We start from the raw sequence: 18,929 nt of genomic DNA on the forward strand, positions 1-18,929 counted from the left end.
AAATTATTACATTAGACTATCAGGATGGGATTTCCCAGCTTTAATTTATGTGATTCAGGAGAAAACACTGGCTCCCAAGATCATTTCAGCCACTGTAAAATCAAAGCCATCTCTGAGCTTCCCCATCAGAAGATTCCCTGTATTAACACACTCTGCAATTACCATGCACGTGGCAAGATTGCAGCTGGAGTTTGAGGGAATGCAAGCAAGTCAAACCTTGCAATTATCTCCAGTCTTCTATTTTTCCTTTTTTTCCTTTCTATTTTCCCCTCTCCCGCTTTAATTTTTTTTTCCATTTTTGGCTTCACAGAATAACATGATGTAAACTGATTTCTTTTTTGCAGAGTACCATATGAAATTATTTAAATGTTCAAGTCACCAAGATGGGTGATTATTGCCATTGTGCTCAGGAGGTGGATATTTTGTAGGCTATTGGAGGGCAGATGCTATGAGGGTGGTGCATGTGGTTATAGTTTCATCAAGACATTCCTTATCAGCCATCCAAATGGATTCAGCCCTTTTTCATATAATTGGCAATCACAGCAAGGGGCTGTAGTCTCCATTCGAGCAGAAAGCAGAATCCAGGAGAGAGTGAAAAAAAGAAATCAGAACACTGTATTACTCAATTAATGTTTGCAGGGGAGTGCAGTTCTGTAAGGACGATGCTAATGCTGTGTGAAAGTTGCATTTTTTATGAGCTCTCCAATGTGTGTCAGGTTAACAACGTGATGTGCAGGGGTGTTCTTGCAGTCCAGGTAATTTGGCACCTTGAGCATCAGGTCTGTAATACCTGTAGAAGTCTGAGTTGCTCCTGCAGCTGGATGTTAAACTTGCTAAAATTTCCTATTCCTAACACCATCTTTAACTGGAGTGGAAATGCATTTCCTTTGGGAGCATTGCTTTCCAGAAAATTCATTATGCTATATATATATATATTTTTTTTTTTTTTTTTTTCCTTTACTTCTAAGGCAGAGAAAAGGAACCCTGGGTGGTTCCTCTGTAGGTCTGGAGACACTGTGTCTCTGCAAACCCTTTGGATAGGATTCAGGTGTACAGGACGTGAAATATGATGGAAATCTCACAGCCAAATATGTAGTGGAAACATCTGTAATTAGGCCATTCTCTCTTTTTCCATGGAAATGGCTGCCTTTCTCCCAGCTGAGGGGATATGCCTGCTGCTGTTATCCAGGGATGTTGTGCCCTTGCTGTCAGGTTTTCCTTGAGCATTGCCAGTAACTCACAGCTCACTGACAGACAAACCACTTGAGGATCAAACCCTTATGTAAGAGGTGCTGTTGCTGTAAAGGTGCACTTGAATGTTCAGCATATGAGCCAGGGCTGCTCTTAAATGTATGACCTGCACAGATACTATAGGAGAATAACATTTATTGTCTAATCACCACTGTTCCTACTGCCTTATGTTCAGAAAATGAAGTGTTTGCTTTGAAATCAACAGAGAGCAGGAATGGAGCCCGTGTCTGACACAGACAATTTGATGCCTCCGGTGATAATCTGCTGTTCAGCCCACCTGGAGAGAAAACTGCTGTCCATTGAGATTGATTTATTCTTTGTACCAAATGTAGCGGGGGAGAGTTTTATATATATATATATAAATATCTATAAATATATATATAAAAATGTAAATGTAAAGTTTCTGTAACAACTTACTCTTCTTTTTGTAACAGTGTATACATCTATCAGTGGATAGATATGGTATATATTTATAATATATACACATGCAATATATATATTTAGCAAAATGCCTGCAGAGGAAACTTAGAATAAGAAAGGCAGTGCTGGTATTCAGATTCCACAGGGACAAACTGAAGAAAAAACCCTATAAAAATCCACTACCCTTTCCATTAGGTTTAAAAACACACTTTTGAGGTAAATGAAATATAATTTTTTAATTGAAAAAGAAATTGATTTTTCTAGTTAGAAATACTGATTCTCCCCCAAATCGTTCTGGTTAAGAGTTATTAAGAAAGAGATACTTGATACTGTTTATATTTTCATAATAAGCCTCCTAAATTTCTTGTGTGTATCACTCTATTGTTCTTGTAATTCTAAGTAGGGAGTAATTGTGCAAAGAAAATTAAAATAGCAGGTAGGAGTAACAAGTCTTATACCATTAGAGCAAAAGACATCATCTGTTAGAATGGGGAAAATGTCATTTTAAAGAAGTCAGTAACTGCCTTCTGAGTTATTGATCATCTTTGCAAACCTTGCCTTACAGTCTCACCAGGAGGTTTTATCTGAAATGTAGGAAAAGAAGCCCTGTGATCCCATGGCTTATGTTTTTCAGAAGGGTCCAAAAAACCCACCAGGCCATGGAGGCACCTGGTGCCATGGGTGTCTCTGGAGCTTTCTGTGTCAGTGGCCAAGGCTGTGCCCCACGCCTCCCCCTGCCACCCCCTGAGGCAGCCCCACACGTGGCAGGGCAGAGCACCCTCCAAGCTGTCTGGCATGGCAGAAAAATACCCAGTCAATCAGGTTGGAAGGATTCATTCTTCTCCAACAAATCCCTTAAATGCCCTCATGACCGAAGCCTAAACTCCCAACAGATGAATCTTTCCCTTAAGCTTTTTAGAAGGAAGCTTCAGGTGGCTTCAAGAGCAGTTTGGGGGTAGGTGAGAGAGCTTTCTGTCCAACTTTGTTTTTCTTGGTTGCCAGAGCCTTCAAAACTGGGCAGAAACCCCTCTGGAGCTGGGTCCTTGTGGGACTTACCCAGTCTCAGCTGTTCTGCCTGGAAATTGCTTCTTTAGAACCTTTGAGCAAAATTAATGCATTAATCCTGGCTGGAGGAGCAAAACCAGCTACCCACTATTTACATAGCCACAAACGTAAGTGCTCAATAGCACTCAGTGTAAGTTTGGGTCTTGAACCTGTTACTTTTTCAATTCTGCCTCCAGCCTCAGCTGCAGACTCACCCCTGCTATCCAAATACAAGCAGCATTGGGCTTTCTGCAGGCCCCAGCCACGATTTGGTTTTAAACAAATCTGGTCATGAAAAGTATTAACACTGCACTCTGGTTCTGATGCCTCTGTCAGCAGGACGCTGCTGATTCTCAGGCCACGGAGTCAAGCAGAGGTCGGCGTGGATGGGCCATTAATAACTGGAGCAAAAATGTTATTAGTACCAAAATGTCAAACAATGTAAAAGCCAGCCAGCTGCACAGCAGTGTGCTTTCTTTCCACACCCCTCCTTAGACAGCATCCAGACCTGCCCATACCTAAAAGCCATGCGCTTAATTAGGAGCATTCCCACAGAGGAAGCTTTAGGGAGGATGCATAGTATGTGAGATGGAAATGATAGGCTTTAGCTTGTGGTTGAGGTGGGAGAGTGACAGATGCAATATTGGATCTTGGATACATGGGAAACAATTATGTGAACACAGAATGCTTGCCCCAAAACAATAAAACCTGGAGAGTATTATTGGACTCTGTTGTGAAGGCACATCACCTTTCCTATGCAATCGAACTTGATGGTACTTTAGCATAAAGGTGACCTAGACTATTATCACTGCCTTTAGACACTGTGAATTTTTTTTGGGTACTCCGTATTTTTATATATTGTACAATGTAAAGAATAATTCAGAAATAAAACAGACCAACCTGACAAGCCTGTGAGTTATTTCTCCTGCATGGCCAACGCGCGGCGGATCTGGGGCTCCTGACAGCGCTGGCAGGATGGGCCGGCAGGAATGAGGAGGAGTTTCCTCCTGACCTTTGTGGCCAATGGCCATGCAACATCCACTCAGCTGCCTGAGTGGGGATGGGGAATTGCAGCATCCATCCTTCCTCCCTGTCTGCACTTTGGCCGCATCCTGAGGCCCAGGTCTGGATTATATTTGTCATGAGTTGTAGTCTCTGTGGACACTAAGTTGTGTTACTGGATGTAAGGCTCCCTTCCCCCCATCAAAAGCTCCACACCAAACATGGGGTACCTTTCAAAAAAGGTATTTCTGAGTGGGGTGCCCACTGAGGTGAGGTTGAATATGAAATTCAGGGTGCCAAATCCTTGCCAAATCCGGATCTGCAGTAAGCATCTCCCTTGTGCTCCTCAGCTCTCTGCAGGTGACACCGAGCCCCCAAGGGCACAACTGCTCTCTGAGACAAGCCAGCAAAAAGACATTCATCCTCTGCAGAGCCTTTCAGCTGTGTGTGCTCAGCTGCAATGAAATCCTGTCACTGCTGCTGCTGCTCAAGCCCTACATATTGATGCAAAAAGTTATGAAAAGCTGAGGGACATATTTTGATTGAAGGATGATCGTAGCCTCGTGTTGAAGAACGTTATAGCTCTTGTTGCATTTATTAATCAAAGTAAAGACCATGAAAAGTGACAGAGTCAGGAACATTTTAGTTTATGTTCCGATACAGCTTAAGACTTATATTGAAGTTCCATACAGAAAATTACACCATAATGTCATAAAAAATAGATTGGATTGCTAATAACCTGAAACGTGCTACACCTGCATACATAATACTTTAATCCTACTAAATCATAAGCTATCATTTGGGTGTTTTCATATTCTCAAGTGTGCATACAGGAATTTCTTTTCAATGCAGACCATTAAAAAGTAATTGAGAGGCACAAGAACAGTAAAAACAAACTTGCTGTGAATAAGATGGATTTTTCTTCCCAGTTAGTTTGCACTATAACACAGGGAGGTCATTTTTGAACAGTTTTGTTTTGCGTCAAGACCCCTCTGCATAGAATTAGAGCAAAGTATTACACTGGAACCAATTTCCAATTTCCCTTAAATCTGTCTACCACCACATTTTTTTTCTAGTTGCTAATTTGACTCATTAACATAACAGCTTCACTTGTAGCATCAGTAAATTTTGTTCTCTCACCTTCACTGTGCATTCCGACTGTTCCCTTTTCTCTCTTTAATTCTTAATTGTGTGGAAAACAGAGAAAGTTTCATTATATTGTGGGTTCCCCATGAGCTGTGGGAGCACCTCCAGCAGCCTGGGCAAAGCAGGGACGCAGGCCAGGCTGTGGAGCTGTCTGGGGGAACCACAGCAACAGCTGCAGCCCCACAGACCCCTCCAACCTGCCTTTGGTAGTGCTTGGAGGTTCAGTGTGAAAAATTCAGGACAAGAAAAAAGCAGAAGTTTCCTCATGGCTCGAGTCTGGTCTCTCCCAGCTCCCTGCAAGAGGGGCTTTGGGGACGTGCTGAGCAGATGCTGCGGAGACAAACCGGTCCCAGCCCTGTCCCTCCACATGAAGCCCATTTGCTGGTATTTTCTTCTCTAGTAAGGGATGGAAATATCCATGGCTGGTGGGGCACTTGCCTGGGCAAGGGCACTGCCAACACTCGGTGCTGTGGAGGTGAGGAGGGGCAGGGAACTGCAGCCCAGCCCAGGTAACACCCATGCTCCTGAAAACGCTGGAGCAGGGACTCGGATGAACGAGCTGTAACCACCAGAGAGCAGCTGAGCAGATGTGTTTGGGCACCCAGGCATGATCCAGAGCAAGTTAATTTCCTCCTCTGAACAGGCACCACATCGTGCACATAGCTTGGAAATAAGAAATATCCTGCAGCCTGATTTTAGCAAGGCTGCTGACTCGCTCATACCTGAGCCTCATATGCTGCCAGGAGCAATGGCCAGGCAGAACACAGTGCAGACACACTCCTTGGAAAGTAGGCAGGCTGCAGCAGTAAAAAAGGTCTCAAGTGAATCCCCTACTTCCACACTGCTGGGTGCCCAGCACCCCACCAGTGCCCCCATAGGCACCAGTGCCCCCAGTCCCCCCGTCACAACGTGATCACATGGCCTGGCTCTCACTCCTGAATTTCCCTCTGCCCACACAATCATTTCCCTCCTCTCTGAGAGCCCACGTGCTCAGAGCTGCTGTGACCAGGCAGGGGGACAGTCCCCAAGCTCAGCGACATTCCCTGTGAATCAGCACAGAGCAAGCACCCCAGTGTGTGAGAGTCAACCCTCAGCTGCAAAAGCTCTGCTCCCCATGGTACCCCGTGTGTGCTTCCCCTCGAGGGTACAGCCAAGGGACCACACACTCAGTTACCAAAAGCTTTGGAGACTCATTACAAACTGTTTTGCTAACAGCTGAAATACATTTTGACATGGTTTGTTTTGTCCATTCATAAAAAAAAAACAAACCAACCACTGACAGAGTCATCATTGCACTTTCTGTTTAAAAAAAAACCTGAGGTTCAAATTAATCAAGAAGGTGACAGAGTTCAGCTGTTCCCAAAGGAAAAAACCCAACCACATGCACGCATCCCCTGTCTTTGGTGAGATTTCAACCCTTCAATCTGCTGACAATATCTCCAAACCAAACCATTCTCCTCTGGGGTAAGGACCGAGCTGGGTGAAGGTGATTTGGTGCTGTGACAGAAATGTAAAGCTGGCTCTTGGCAGCTGGGTAGACTCTCACCTTTTGCTGCTTGCCCCGGTGTGATCACAGTCCAGGTTTATTTTGTGACCCAGCAGTTTTATCATCCTTTTTTTATTACGACTGGCCTTATGTTGACCCCTCACAGCAACTCAAACGTGTGTAAGGTCAGCTGGTTTTCATTTTAAAACTACTAAGATGACAAGGAAATGTTGTGCTGCACACCAGCCACATCCATCTGTCAGCTCCATGGTGTGGATCTCTACAGAGTATGGAAGGTGCAACTCTTTGGGCCCTCGTACCAGCTGAGGCAGATCTGGAATCCAGCAACCACTTAAAGCTCCTCCTGGCTGTGGGGGAGCTGTGGAAAGTGTTTTCTGGCCGAGCAGCTGTGCTGCAGCATTGTCACCCTTCAAAATAACATCTCTGAAGATTTTCAAGGTCAAACTTCACAGTTTGTGAACTGGCAACTAGCTGGAAGCAAAAAGCAGTCCTGGCTTTCCATCACTGTGGAGACAGTGAGGTGTCTCCCAGAGTCAGGGTGAGCATCAAGCACAGTGAACAGCAACAGGCTGTTGAGGTTCCATCCATCTAACCTTGCTGCATTCCTTCGTTTTTAAACCTCCCGTAGTCATTTCCTTGCTGTCATGGAAATAATGGAGCCAGCAAAGGATTGCTCCCCTCTCAAGCACAGGGTAATGAACAGCCATCAGAAACATTTGATATTTCCATGATGTGAAGCATCAATGGCCACAGAGAAAACCGTTCCCATTTTGGCAGTACTTAATTTACTGTCACGAGCAAGCGATCTGTACGGGAGAGCAGGCACAACGCTGATACACTTTTATTACCCTGCCAGCAGCCACATTATTGTTTTCTGTTTTCACATTTCTTAGCAACAACATTTTTTCGTTCATAGGTTTCTTCCTAGGAGCTTGGCTGGAATTATTTTTATGTTGTCCCCAATTTACATGCTGACTTACATCAGCCTGTCCTCGAGCGGGAGCCTTGCTTTCTGCCTGAAAGCCTCCTGGCAATTACTGCTGCCTTCTGCTGATCCATCTCTCCTTTGGCGCTGGAGGAGATGAACCTCCTGCCTGGCAGAGCTGCCTGTCCTGGGGAGCAGCTCAGTCCCTGGCAGGCCCCACCGTGCCAGGAGCTGCTGGAGCCAAGGAGGGTCTGGAGTGAACAGGTACAAGCTTGTACTCTGAGCATCACTGCTGCACGCCAGCCAGAGCCCCAGAGCCCAGCCCAGCCCAGCCCAGCCCAAGCCATCTCTGGCACACTGAGTGTGCAAGGTGGGACAAGCTGCAGTGCTGGCCATAGGGTCAGGCCTATGCTGAAAATCTCTCTCAAAACAGTTTTTTCTGCACATCAGAGGCAGTGAAGGCATTTCTGTGTGAGCTGTGCTGATCTAGTTCACACTTCTGCTGCTCATCCACTCACCACAAACCCTTCAGAGCCACCTTTTCCTTGCCCACCATCACCCTTTGCTCTTCCAGCACCAAAACTCAGCTGTGAAGCCGCAGCCACAATCCTGACCCTCGGCTCTGCAATCAAGGGCAGGTTTAGGGGAGCCCCACGTTCAGAGCATGGCAGGGGCAGTTCCTTGGCTGCTGGCATTTCCTCTGCCCGTGCTGGCCTGAGCCCCACCCCACTGTGCTCCCATGGGGAGGTTGTGTCCTGTGTCCCCTGCCCACTCCTTGTAGTGCCCGAGCCTGGCGCTTACCGTGGCTGTCGGTCTGTGGCTGAGCAGATGGATGGACAGACAGAGGGATGGAAGGGGTCCAGCCCATCCTGGTGCCACTGGCAGAGCTTCCCCAGCCCTGGGACCTGCCTGCAGATACAGAGCGAAGAAATGGAGCAAAGCAAGAAAGCTCCCAAAGAGAAACCTCACTGTGGCCATGGGACCTGCAAAGCCTCCCGGGCTGTGGGGCTGCTCCCATGCTCGTTTGACTCCTGAAGAGTTATGGGGTTTTTTGCAGCCCCTAGCTGAGGATAACTTCAGTGGGTGGCTGACCTGCACTGGGAGAATGTGCTGCTCCTGGCAGCTGGCATGAGGAATCGTGGCATGGTGCACACTCTGGACATTCCCCTCTGTCGGCTCAACTCAAGTTCTGTTAAAAAAAATAAAATGAAATAAAATCTCTGGTTGGAAATTTGTGTTCACATGGTGGTGGGTGCAGAGTAGCATCAGTGGTGTGTGCAGGGTAAAGGTGAATGCCTTGGGTCCCAAGTCCCTGATGTGAGCCCAAATCATGCTCCTGGAGCAGGTAAAGCCCTGCAGCTGCTCACTCTGACCCACAACTGGAGGGTGAAGGCAGGTGCCCCTGCATGCTGCTCGTGTTTCCCAGTATCAGCATCCTGGGTGTTTGGCTGCAGCCCAAAGATGCCAGAACACACAGACCCAGCATTTACAAGCAGCCCCAACCTTTCCCCCAGCCTCTGCTGGTCCCACGGCCATTAGACACAAGGTATCTGTGAGAGCCCACCCACATCTGGGCACATCTGGGCACAGCACCAAGAGCTTTCAACCAGCTGGCCCCAGCCCAGCTGCTCCCCCGTGTGCAACTGCAGCACAGTCAGAGAGGGAGGTGCCAGCACCCAGCACTCTCTCAGGAAAGACAGAATAAATGTAATTTATGTGCCAGGGAAAGAGCAGACTTCAACAACAGCTAAGATAAAACAGAAAATAGGAATAAAATCTGAGAAAGAACGAGCACAGGGACTTCACCAACACACAGAACTACATCAGGGCTCTGAGACGGATCCTCAGTTCTCAGACCCCTCAGGATGGAGATTTCTGTAACACTGCAAAGATAAATACAACTGGGAACTGTATCATTAGAGGCGCTTTAGGCTCCCATATATAGCCTGGAAAGAGACTGTTGCTAAGAATAGTGGGGCCCAGATATTCCACGACATGAGAGTTGACAGATTTCTTCCCAGCACTAATAGGATGTGAGGCTATTTTAAATTTGCCCTGATAAGTAGTCAGGCCATTCTTGAAGAGCTGGTCCTAGAAAATAAACATGGATCAAGAGATGCTGGGTTGGGTCCACTTCAATTAAATGCAGGATAAACACAAGGAAGGTTCTTATGAAGGGTCTCCTTTCTAAAAGCCCCGACAGAGACAGTGATGATGGCAGCCAGCAGAATGAACTGGCCTGCAGCATCCTGAGCCCTGCGGAATCAGGGTGTGAAATCAGGGATGTGGTGAGGCTGCAGAGGCTGCCACCCCTGCCAGCCCTTCCCCTCCCTCGGTCCCCTCCCTGCAGTGCCAGACTGCCCCCCAAAACCTCAGGAAAACCCATGGAAACCTTTCCTTGGCTGGGCTGGGAGATTGGATGAGGCTACATTCATTTAGACTAAACAAGCCCCATTTCCTAGCAGTATCTGCAGTGGGTTTTGGCAGCATTATGGCAGAAATAAACTACTCCCTTGTGCTTCCTTGGAAGTGATGAACAGTGATGGCAGCAAAGTGAGTAACCTCTTTAATGTGCAACAGCCAGTACGTAAAATAACACGCACTTCACGGTCAGAGCCCAGTTTTAAATAGAAATTACACAGTGGATATGTTACATTGACAAGTATATAGTGGTTTCAACATCATTTTCCCAAAAATAAAAATACACCACATCGGAATATCGTATACAAAATGTAGAATTTGCCCTAAAATAAAATTCTATCAAATCACTTAAAAAATTACAAAAGTAAAATGCATACAAACTCCAGTAAAACTGAACAGTCTTACAAGTCAAGGATAGTTACAAAGATGCTCTCCAACATGTAAAACCCTCTTCCTTCTCCATATGTTCACGCAGTTCAAAAAACCCCAACTGTTAGGTGTGTCCTATAATTAAAAGCTGTTTTTATGACCTTATCAAGTACTTCTTTCCAAAATGCACAGTGGAAGACATTAAACATGGTAGGGGAAAGATAGATTTTAATCTAGCAGATATCATAGGCAGAGAAAAGAGATATGTCTGGAAAATGGCCATTGTCCCACGGGAGCAGGAGCGATGGCAGGCTGCCCGTGGGGACACCCTGCAGCTCTGCTGGGCTGGCTCAGCCCGGGTCAAGCAGAAAGGTCAGAGCACACAGAGGAGCTGTGGGCAGGGAGGGGGCAGGGAACACAGCCCCAGCTTACATTGCACATTCAGGGTGTCCCTGCTTGGGAGGGACACGGAGCATCCCCCTCCCCTGGCATGGGGCACCCCAAGCCCCAGGCAGCCCTTCCCCAAGCCCCCAGGCCTGCCCCACACAAACCTGCACACGCCCCCTGTGAAGAAAAACACCAGCTTGGGCTTCTTGTGGCTTTGACAAACACGTGGACTACGGCTGGAGGGAAAATCTTCCCACAAAGAAAAGAGGTTTTGCTGCTGGTATTGTCTTCATGTAGCAATGCAAAGTGAGCGCAGTGAGTCTGTCCAGGTGCAACAGGAGGATAAATCACGTGGAGGAGGCCACTGGGGAGAGAGAGCATGCAGAGAAAAGCAGCTATTGAAGAGAGCAAGCCCCACCTGCCCTCCCTGCTGCACCTTGGAAAACCAGCACCTCTACATCGTGTGCCACCACCGTAGCTGTCCCTGCTCCTGTCACACAATTCCCATCATAAACAGAAAATTAAAGTCAAGAACTCATCCTTGAGGAAGGAAAAAATGAGGCTCTGAAACAACTGGGCTGAAGCAGACATCCCTCCTGTGCAGATAACCCAGGTGCCCAGCATCCTCCCTCCTGGGCATCCTGGCTCAGCCCTTCCCTTCTCCCTCTGTGCTGCAGTCCCTGCCCTCCTCCAGGGCTTGAAGCTTCCCACGGTGCTGCTGGGCCTGAGCAGTGAAGAAGCAGTGCTGGGGCTGTGGGGGGCATGAATTGATCCAAAAGCATTGCAATCCCAAGTAATTGGCAGCAGCCAGCACATCTGTGCAAATATTTGCTTTTGCTTGTCAAAACTTTGGACAGAGTTATATTTCTTCCTTTATTTATTAGTTTCATCTGTCTTGAAACACAAACTGCAAAAATTGTGAGCAGATTGACATCTTCTTCTAACTTCACTGTGGCTGTGCCTGCTCTGGGGCAATTCTCTGCCAGCTGAAGTGACACTCCTGGAGGAAGCAAGGCAGAAATTCCTGTGCCACCCACAACCACAGTCACGGCTGCGGGAAGTGAGATGGACCCTGTGCTGATGGTGATGATCCCCTCACGTGAAGCAGGGAGCCTGGAGGCTGCCTGGCTCTCTGATGGAAAGGAGGCAGCAGCCACAAGGCAGCATCTCCTCTTCTCCCCCCACACCCTGGAAGGTGACAAAGTTCTCGTGTGTTTTGGCAGAGTTGGCATCTGCCCTTGCTCAACTGTGCATCCACACACACAGCTCCTTGCACACCCCACATCCCTGCCCTTCCCACGTGGTGCTTTAACAACCCTGAGAATGGCAGCACAAACATCCAATACCAAATCAATACCCAGAACTGGTGTAGGTTTCCACACAGTGTAGCAGTTGTCTTGCCAAGTTATTACAATGGTCTGTACTTAGTATAAAAGGAACCTCCTCAAAATTAATGAAACAGAAAAATGCCTTTGTCAGAGATACTTACTTAATTTGCAAGTGACCCAACAAAAGAAATGAACAATTAGAGCCCTGCTGTCACACCATTACAGAGCAGTTATATCCACTGTGCAAACTGTGTAATTCCTATTCATATTTCAGTCACTCCTGACAATTAAATCACATTTCCCTTTCTTGTAACAGCCAATACATGCACATCAATCAGTGCAGCTTGTTTATGCTGCAGTGCAAGGCCACGCAGTCGCTCAGTTTACTGTAGAACAAGCCCAGCATTAACATCCCTGTCACCACAAAATTTCAAATTGCACATGGACTTCATCAGTCCAAGGGAATATTTTGGTGCTGAAATGCCCCCTGGAACTGGGCACTTCTTGTTACTCAATCCAACCTGTTGCTTTCCCCAGGTTACCACTACAAACACTGACAGAGTCTGGGGTTTTCCAACCCACTCCAAGATTCAAGACATCCCACTCCCACTCCTTTCAGCTCTGTCAGATGGTTGGGAATGACTGTGGTGCTGTGAGCCTGAATACCTGACACACACAGTATCCATCTGCTCTCCAGGTGTGGGAGCTAAAATCATAGGTTTCAGGTAAATTACAGTCTGTTTGTAACAGATTATCTGTTCATAATATGTGCAGAATCCTTTGGGTCTGCACTTTATTCCAACTGGCATGATTTTCTAAAAAAAAAAAAAAAAAATCCCTATTTTTATATACATTAAGTACATGGTCAGCCAACCTTTCCCTGTAAAATTGCTCTGGAAGCAAGGAAGCTCTTCTCCACACCTCCAGCTCAGGGGAGCAGGCAGCCCCAAGGGAGGGCAAGTTAATGGGTAACAGCAGGACCAGAGACAGGAACCAGTGCTGCAAGTGCAGCCTGCATTTTCTAATCCTGAGCCTTCCCGTGAGCAGCAGGGGAGCTTGCACAGCCCCAGAGCTCAGGAGAAGGAAAGCCAGCAGCACTGGAAGCTGAACCAAGAGTGTCACTGAGCCAAGCAAATGTCTACAATGAACCACTAGGAGAGAGTGGTCACCATGGAGAAACCTTCCCAGCATTCCCAATACAAAGCACAACACCATTACCTGTGTTAAGGGGCTCAGCACTGCTGGGGAAGAGGTTCTCCAGGGCTGTGAACTTACAGGCCACAATGAGAATATTCCAGGGCTTCTCAGGAAGCATTCCTCTGCTGGCAAGTCACAGGCCACGCAGCAGCCAATGCTGTGCCTGGTCCCAGTTAGAGAGACTTCAAACTTTCATTATTAAGAAAAGCATTAACTGGTTTGAGCCTATTCTGCACTGCTGCTAATTGCATCTGCACTCTAAGGGCTCTCCCTGTACTTCAAACTCAAACTTCCAAAGAAGTGCAGGTAGCTTGGCAGCTTGGACTCTTGCTAGATCCAAACAAGTGTGGACCAAGTGGTAATGCTTATCCAAAAAATATTTCTATGGGTTGAGTTGTGTTACTGACATGAAATGGACTGCTCCCCCACAGAAGGATGCTGCTGTGGAGTACAGATGGGGATAAAGTATTTTTCAGAGATCTCAGCAAGCACATTTAAAATCCTCACTTCCATCCTAAGCCAGACTTGCTAATCTAATAAAATCCTAAGCTTGAACACTGTCTGTGTGGAATGCAGCCATGTCCTGCACAACTTCAAATAATTTGGGAGCAATCCTTTGACTTTCACGTGGGCAGATTTCCATCAGAGCTGCTGGGAACTCGGGTTGAGCCCTGACTGCAGCGGTGCCTGTGAACCCCATGCAGGTTCCCAGCCCTGGAGAAGGTTCCTGCTGTAGTGCAGAGGCACTGCTGGCTGTAACTCAGACCATGCTGCAGGGCCAGGCAGGCACAGGGCACGGGCTCTGCATGGCAAGGCTCCGGCAGTGCTGGCTGCAGGGGTGCTGCCCGTGAGAAGCAGCTGGGAGCTTCCCCAGGAGTGCCAGAGCCAACACCAGCCAGGCTCCAAATGGAGCACTGGCACTGGCCAAGGCTGAACCCATCAGGTGTTACCATGGTGGCAACACCTCTGGGATAGCAGATCAAGGGAAAGGAAGTCACTGCACAGCTGGAGAGAGGAGTAGCTCTGCAGGTACCCAGGTCAGTGCAGGGGGAGAGCCAGGAGCTGCTCCAGGCACCAGAGCAGAGATTCCCCTGCAGCCTGTGGAGAACCCCCTGCCACGCAGTGCACACCCAAAGGAGGCTGTGGGCAACCTGCTGGAGCACACTCATGGCAGGACCTGTGCATGATGGAGAGAGGAGCCCAGGCTGGAGCAGTATTGTTCCCAAAGGTCTCTGCCCACACTGGAGAAATTCGTGGAGAATTGTCTCCCCTGGGAGGGACCCCATGCTGGAGCAGGGGAAGAATGTGAGGAGTCCTCAGGGGATGAGATGTGATAGTCTGACCACAGCCCCATTCCCTGTACCCCTGTGCTGCTGAGGGGAGCGGGGAGAGAAAACCACAAGTAAAGTTAAGCTTGGAAAGAAGGGAGAGATGGGGGGAAGGTGTTTTCAATATTAGGTTTTATTTCTCTTTATCCTACTGTGATATGATTGCTAGTAAACTAAACTAGTTTCCCCAAGTTGAGTCTGTCTTGCCCATGATGGTCACTGGTGAGCGACCTCTCCCTGTTCTTACCTCAGCTCATGAGCTTTCCATTCTATTTTCTCTCCCCTGCCCAGCTGAGGAGGGCAATGACAGGAGTGGCTTTGGTGGGCACGTGGTGTCCACCCACAATCAACCCATCACACAGAAACAGCTACCAAAGCATCAGAGTCACAGTGAGCCATTCACACTGACTCAGAAAAACAATCAACAGGGTTTAAAACAAGAGGTTCACTCTTCTCCCCTGACTACAGAGAGCCTGCATCTGGAAGCACTGACAAATATTTTGAATTGTTTGATGACTTTTGGAAGAGAGGAAGAATAGGTTATAGTCTGAATATTGTGTAAAATACTTCTCCATGACAGTGAAAAGACTAGCAATCTCTGTCACTCAGGACAGTGCCTGAGCTGAGCAATTTTAATCTTTATATAGCTACAGTAAATTGCAGTACCACAGCTCTGAAGACCCATCCCAGCTTGCAGTTCTGCCACGACAATGCAACTCCAGACTCTTGGCAAACGATCCCTGGTTTCAGAAGACAATAGGTAGCAGCAGCTACCGGATACTGAAACCAAGCCAGGCACTAAAACGTAGTAAAAAGAAGCTGGACAGTTAACACCACTCATCTAAAAAGTAAGGGATGATGCCAGTGGATCTGAATGTGCTGGTTGGACTGATTTCATTTTCCCTATGCAGGTTAGCTCCTCTACCACAAAGAACCTGCTTCAAGACAGGAAAGACCACTTAGAGCTGATACAGCAATGTATGTAAATCCATTTTCAGTTACTACAGTAAGTACATCAATTGCTCTGAAAACATAAAAGCAGGGAACAGCTTGTTTTATTTTACTGCACAGATACACTCCTGAGTTAAGTCTTAGAGGTGTATTCTCTCTGCAAAAGGAGAGCAGGCAGAAGGAACAGATCCATGTCTGAAAGGTAGTTTTGAGTTTATTTGAGTGAGCTTACCACGTTGGTGTGGCCCCAGGGGCAAAGAAGAGCCCCACACAGGAGCAGAGGGTGCTTGATTCAACTTCTAGAGATGCAGAGCCTCCTCCAACACGTGCACCCACCCCCTGCCACAGAAGTGCCACGATAGGGAATTGTTCACCCCTGAAAAGAATCGCTGTGGCAGACGGGGCACAACGCAGCCCCACTCACGGCAGTGACTGGCTTGGTTACCAACAAGGGCACATCACCTTCCCCAGACAGGATCACCTGGAGTAAACCTAGGGAAATACACACCCTTGCACAACTTATATATATATATCTATAGGTATCTCTTATATATATAAGTTTTATTTGTGTATACATTGATATAAATATGCACGCCCCCATACACACAAACACACCCCCATAACACAAAGCACAGAACACACACACACACACACATACAGAAATATTTTAAATGATGCTGAACTGAAATCTAAGAATATAATTAAGAAATTAGCAGGTTTAAAAATTGAGTTAAAAAACTATTCAAAGTGTCTTTAATATTTATGTTCAAGTAGGGCCAGAACGACCACAGATTAGTACTGATAAAAAGAGCTGGCATTAATTTCCCATATTATGCCAGAACTCGTGAGTTACTCATTGTCAAACTCATTGTCACTTCGCCATCAATGCACCTCCTCAACTAGAAAGGTTTTTTTAGGAAACAGTGATTTTTCCAGACTTGGGTTACAAGCAATATTGTTTAGGCACCCTCAGTCATAAACTAATCCTAAAAACCACACACACCTTAGAGTATCAGGAGAGAACTAGCAGGATTTAGACATCCACACCCACAGTATTCAGTGGCACAAACAGTAAAAAAGGCAGTACTGGAGATGGAGGATGGAAAGGTGACACAGTGGTGGCCTTTAGAACAGCAACATTTACCTAGAGTGACACTCCAGTACACCACAGATGCTCCATATTCAGGAGATTCGGAACCATGGTGGCATTTCAGAGATGGCTGTGGGTGCAGGATGGGATTCAGTGGCAGCTAAAGCTATTGTTTACTTGTGCTCCAGGGTGGTAACAAACGCCTCTAATAACACTGCAAGGATTATTTGGGATATTTAGTATGGCTAGAAACCCTGGTACCAGCGTCTTATATCAGAACCCACTTTATTAGAATGTAAATGTAGTGTACAAGCACCAAATAATTTTAGCTTAAATGTTTAATGAACATTCAATATATAAATGACTAGTGATTTTAAAGAGATCTTGAAAAGATTTTTGTTTTCTTTTCTTACTTTTTTTTCCTTTTGTTAAGATTATTCCCTATTTTCATTCTGATAGAAGACTGAAGATTACTGGTACCCTGGTGTGTATAACCGTGAGTCAGCACACAGGCACACACACAACATACACCTCACTGCTACATCAACAGCCTCTTCAACAGAGAGCCCCAGCCCTGCACAGGGACCTGGACAGCAGAGAGATTCTCTTTGTGCATTTGGGTGTCACCATCAGCACTCCAGTTCCACATTTATGGCAAATCAAGATGGTCTTGAACGTAAGAACGACCCATCCCTCACCCTCTCTAAATAAAGCCATGATTAAGTCTTGAAATTTCTTTGTTTTTCTGCTGTTCAGCTGTGCAAATCCAGGCAGATGTGCAGACTGCAAAGCCGACTTCCAGTCTCTTCCAAGCCCTCACCAGTGCGGGGTGATCACACGGAGACGACGACGTCGAGATAAAGTCTGTCGTAGGACTCGCGGAAGCACAGGATGAGGAGCAGGCTGAGCAGACACGACCCTGGCAGGCACCAGTTGAACCAGGAAAACTCTGCAAAGCAGAACAGAGACCCAGCCTCAGTTATCAAATATGTTCTGTGTTTGAAGTGACCAAAACTTGGATTGATGGCAGGTCTGAAGGAAATCGCTGTGTTCTGACAAAATCCTGACAGCTCCTGATCGATTGATCCATGGTTAACTTGTCTGTGAGCCTTCTCCATGGACACCTTAAGTTATATATATTTATAACCAATACCTTCAGCTAATGTAAATCCTCCTTATTCAACCTGCCAATGAAGAGAATGGGGGAAAAAATAAAAATCTATCATTGCTAATGGAGAATAAACCACTTCCAAAGACTCTGCTCATTAGTCCCTTGATTTCTATGGATCGAGAACTAAAATTAAAAGCATAGGAAGAAACTGGGTTTGATTTTGAATCAAACCTGCTACATTGTGTAAGGAGGGAAAACCAATTCTTCAGAAGAAACTTGAGCATAATGGGATCAATTCAATTTAAAAGTCATTGCAGAAAATGGGTCCTTGGAAGCCTCTTTTCAGCTGTTCGACATAACGTACTGCTCTTAAAAGTCTGTGTTCTGTACTCAAGAAATCCTACCATCTGATATTTGACTAATAATTAGCAGCTTGATTAACATTTTTTTTCAAACAAGTACAACAATTTTTTTTTTCCTACATGTGTCAATTTACTAAAGAAACATTCATTTAACTGGATAGTGTTTTACTCATTTTTATCATTTTTCATTATTATTATTATTATTACTTAATTTTACAGAATCTAGACTCTCCCTCCAGATCTGAGTTAATCAAAACCAAGACTTCATCACTGCTACTTTCTTAAATCTGCAATTTATATCGCTGAAAGAAAAAGCATGATTTATTTTAAACAAAGCGAAGGACAGCAGTCAGAAAGCATGAAAAATCAACTTTCCAAAACCAGTAACTTTCAACAACATTCTCCCTGATCCACCAAACACCCTTATGGATTTGTTTAGGCAGTATTCTTATTAAAACCATAGTAAAAATTTCCTAGGCTTGGAGAAGACTTATGTGATGCCAGGAGTCAACAGGCAAATGCTTTGCTATTATTTTCCTTACAACATTCCTCCTTAATTGGATTAAACAGAGTTTAACTCAAATATCCCAAAAGACAAAATTTAACTTGGGAATTCTTTGTGTCTTTTTTGATCTAGAATTTGTGCCAGCACTGGCAATGCAGGGAACACATCAATCATGTGAAGCCAAAGGTCATTTTCCTTTTGTTTTTCCCTTGGAAATCCCTGCAGAAAAGGTAAAGGAAACCTCATCCAGAGGCTGCAGCTTTGGGGCACAGCACCAGCAGCAAGGCTGAGCTTTAGGAAGGTTTACATCCCCACTCTGCTAGCTGAACCAAAATCTTCAGTGCACTGGAAAGCTTCCAGGGTTTGGGTCCTTCACAGCATTTGCAATATCAGTACAAGGAGAAAAAGAGAAATTGGAATGAAAACTACTGAAAGATTATTTGGCCTAAATGAAAGACCAAGGGAACAAGATGAATTTGACTGAGTTCTGGTTTATCTGTAAGCTTCTTAAATGCCATTACAGGATGTATTTGAACCAAATGAAAGCAAATTATTAAGATCATTATCTACCTTCTAACGGATTTT

The 18,929-nt window shown here is 46.0% G+C and overlaps 1 protein-coding gene across 1 annotated transcript in view; it reads right to left on the minus strand.

The window, feature by feature from the left end:
- Nucleotides 1-15,362: 15,362 nt before the first annotated feature.
- SLC49A4 (solute carrier family 49 member 4) overlaps nucleotides 15,363-18,929 on the minus strand; it is a 65,522-nt gene continuing 61,955 nt past the window's right edge. Inside the window, exon 9 of the mRNA XM_041473025.1 lies at nucleotides 15,363-17,315. Within this exon, the coding sequence (XP_041328959.1) occupies nucleotides 17,200-17,315 (116 nt within the window). The 3' untranslated portion in view covers nucleotides 15,363-17,199. The remainder of the gene's footprint in view (nucleotides 17,316-18,929) is intronic.

The sequence above is a fragment of the Pyrgilauda ruficollis genome, unplaced genomic scaffold (assembly GCF_017590135.1).
Source record: "Pyrgilauda ruficollis isolate IOZ18807 unplaced genomic scaffold, ASM1759013v1 scaffold3, whole genome shotgun sequence".
NCBI lineage: Eukaryota > Metazoa > Chordata > Aves > Passeriformes > Passeridae > Pyrgilauda > Pyrgilauda ruficollis.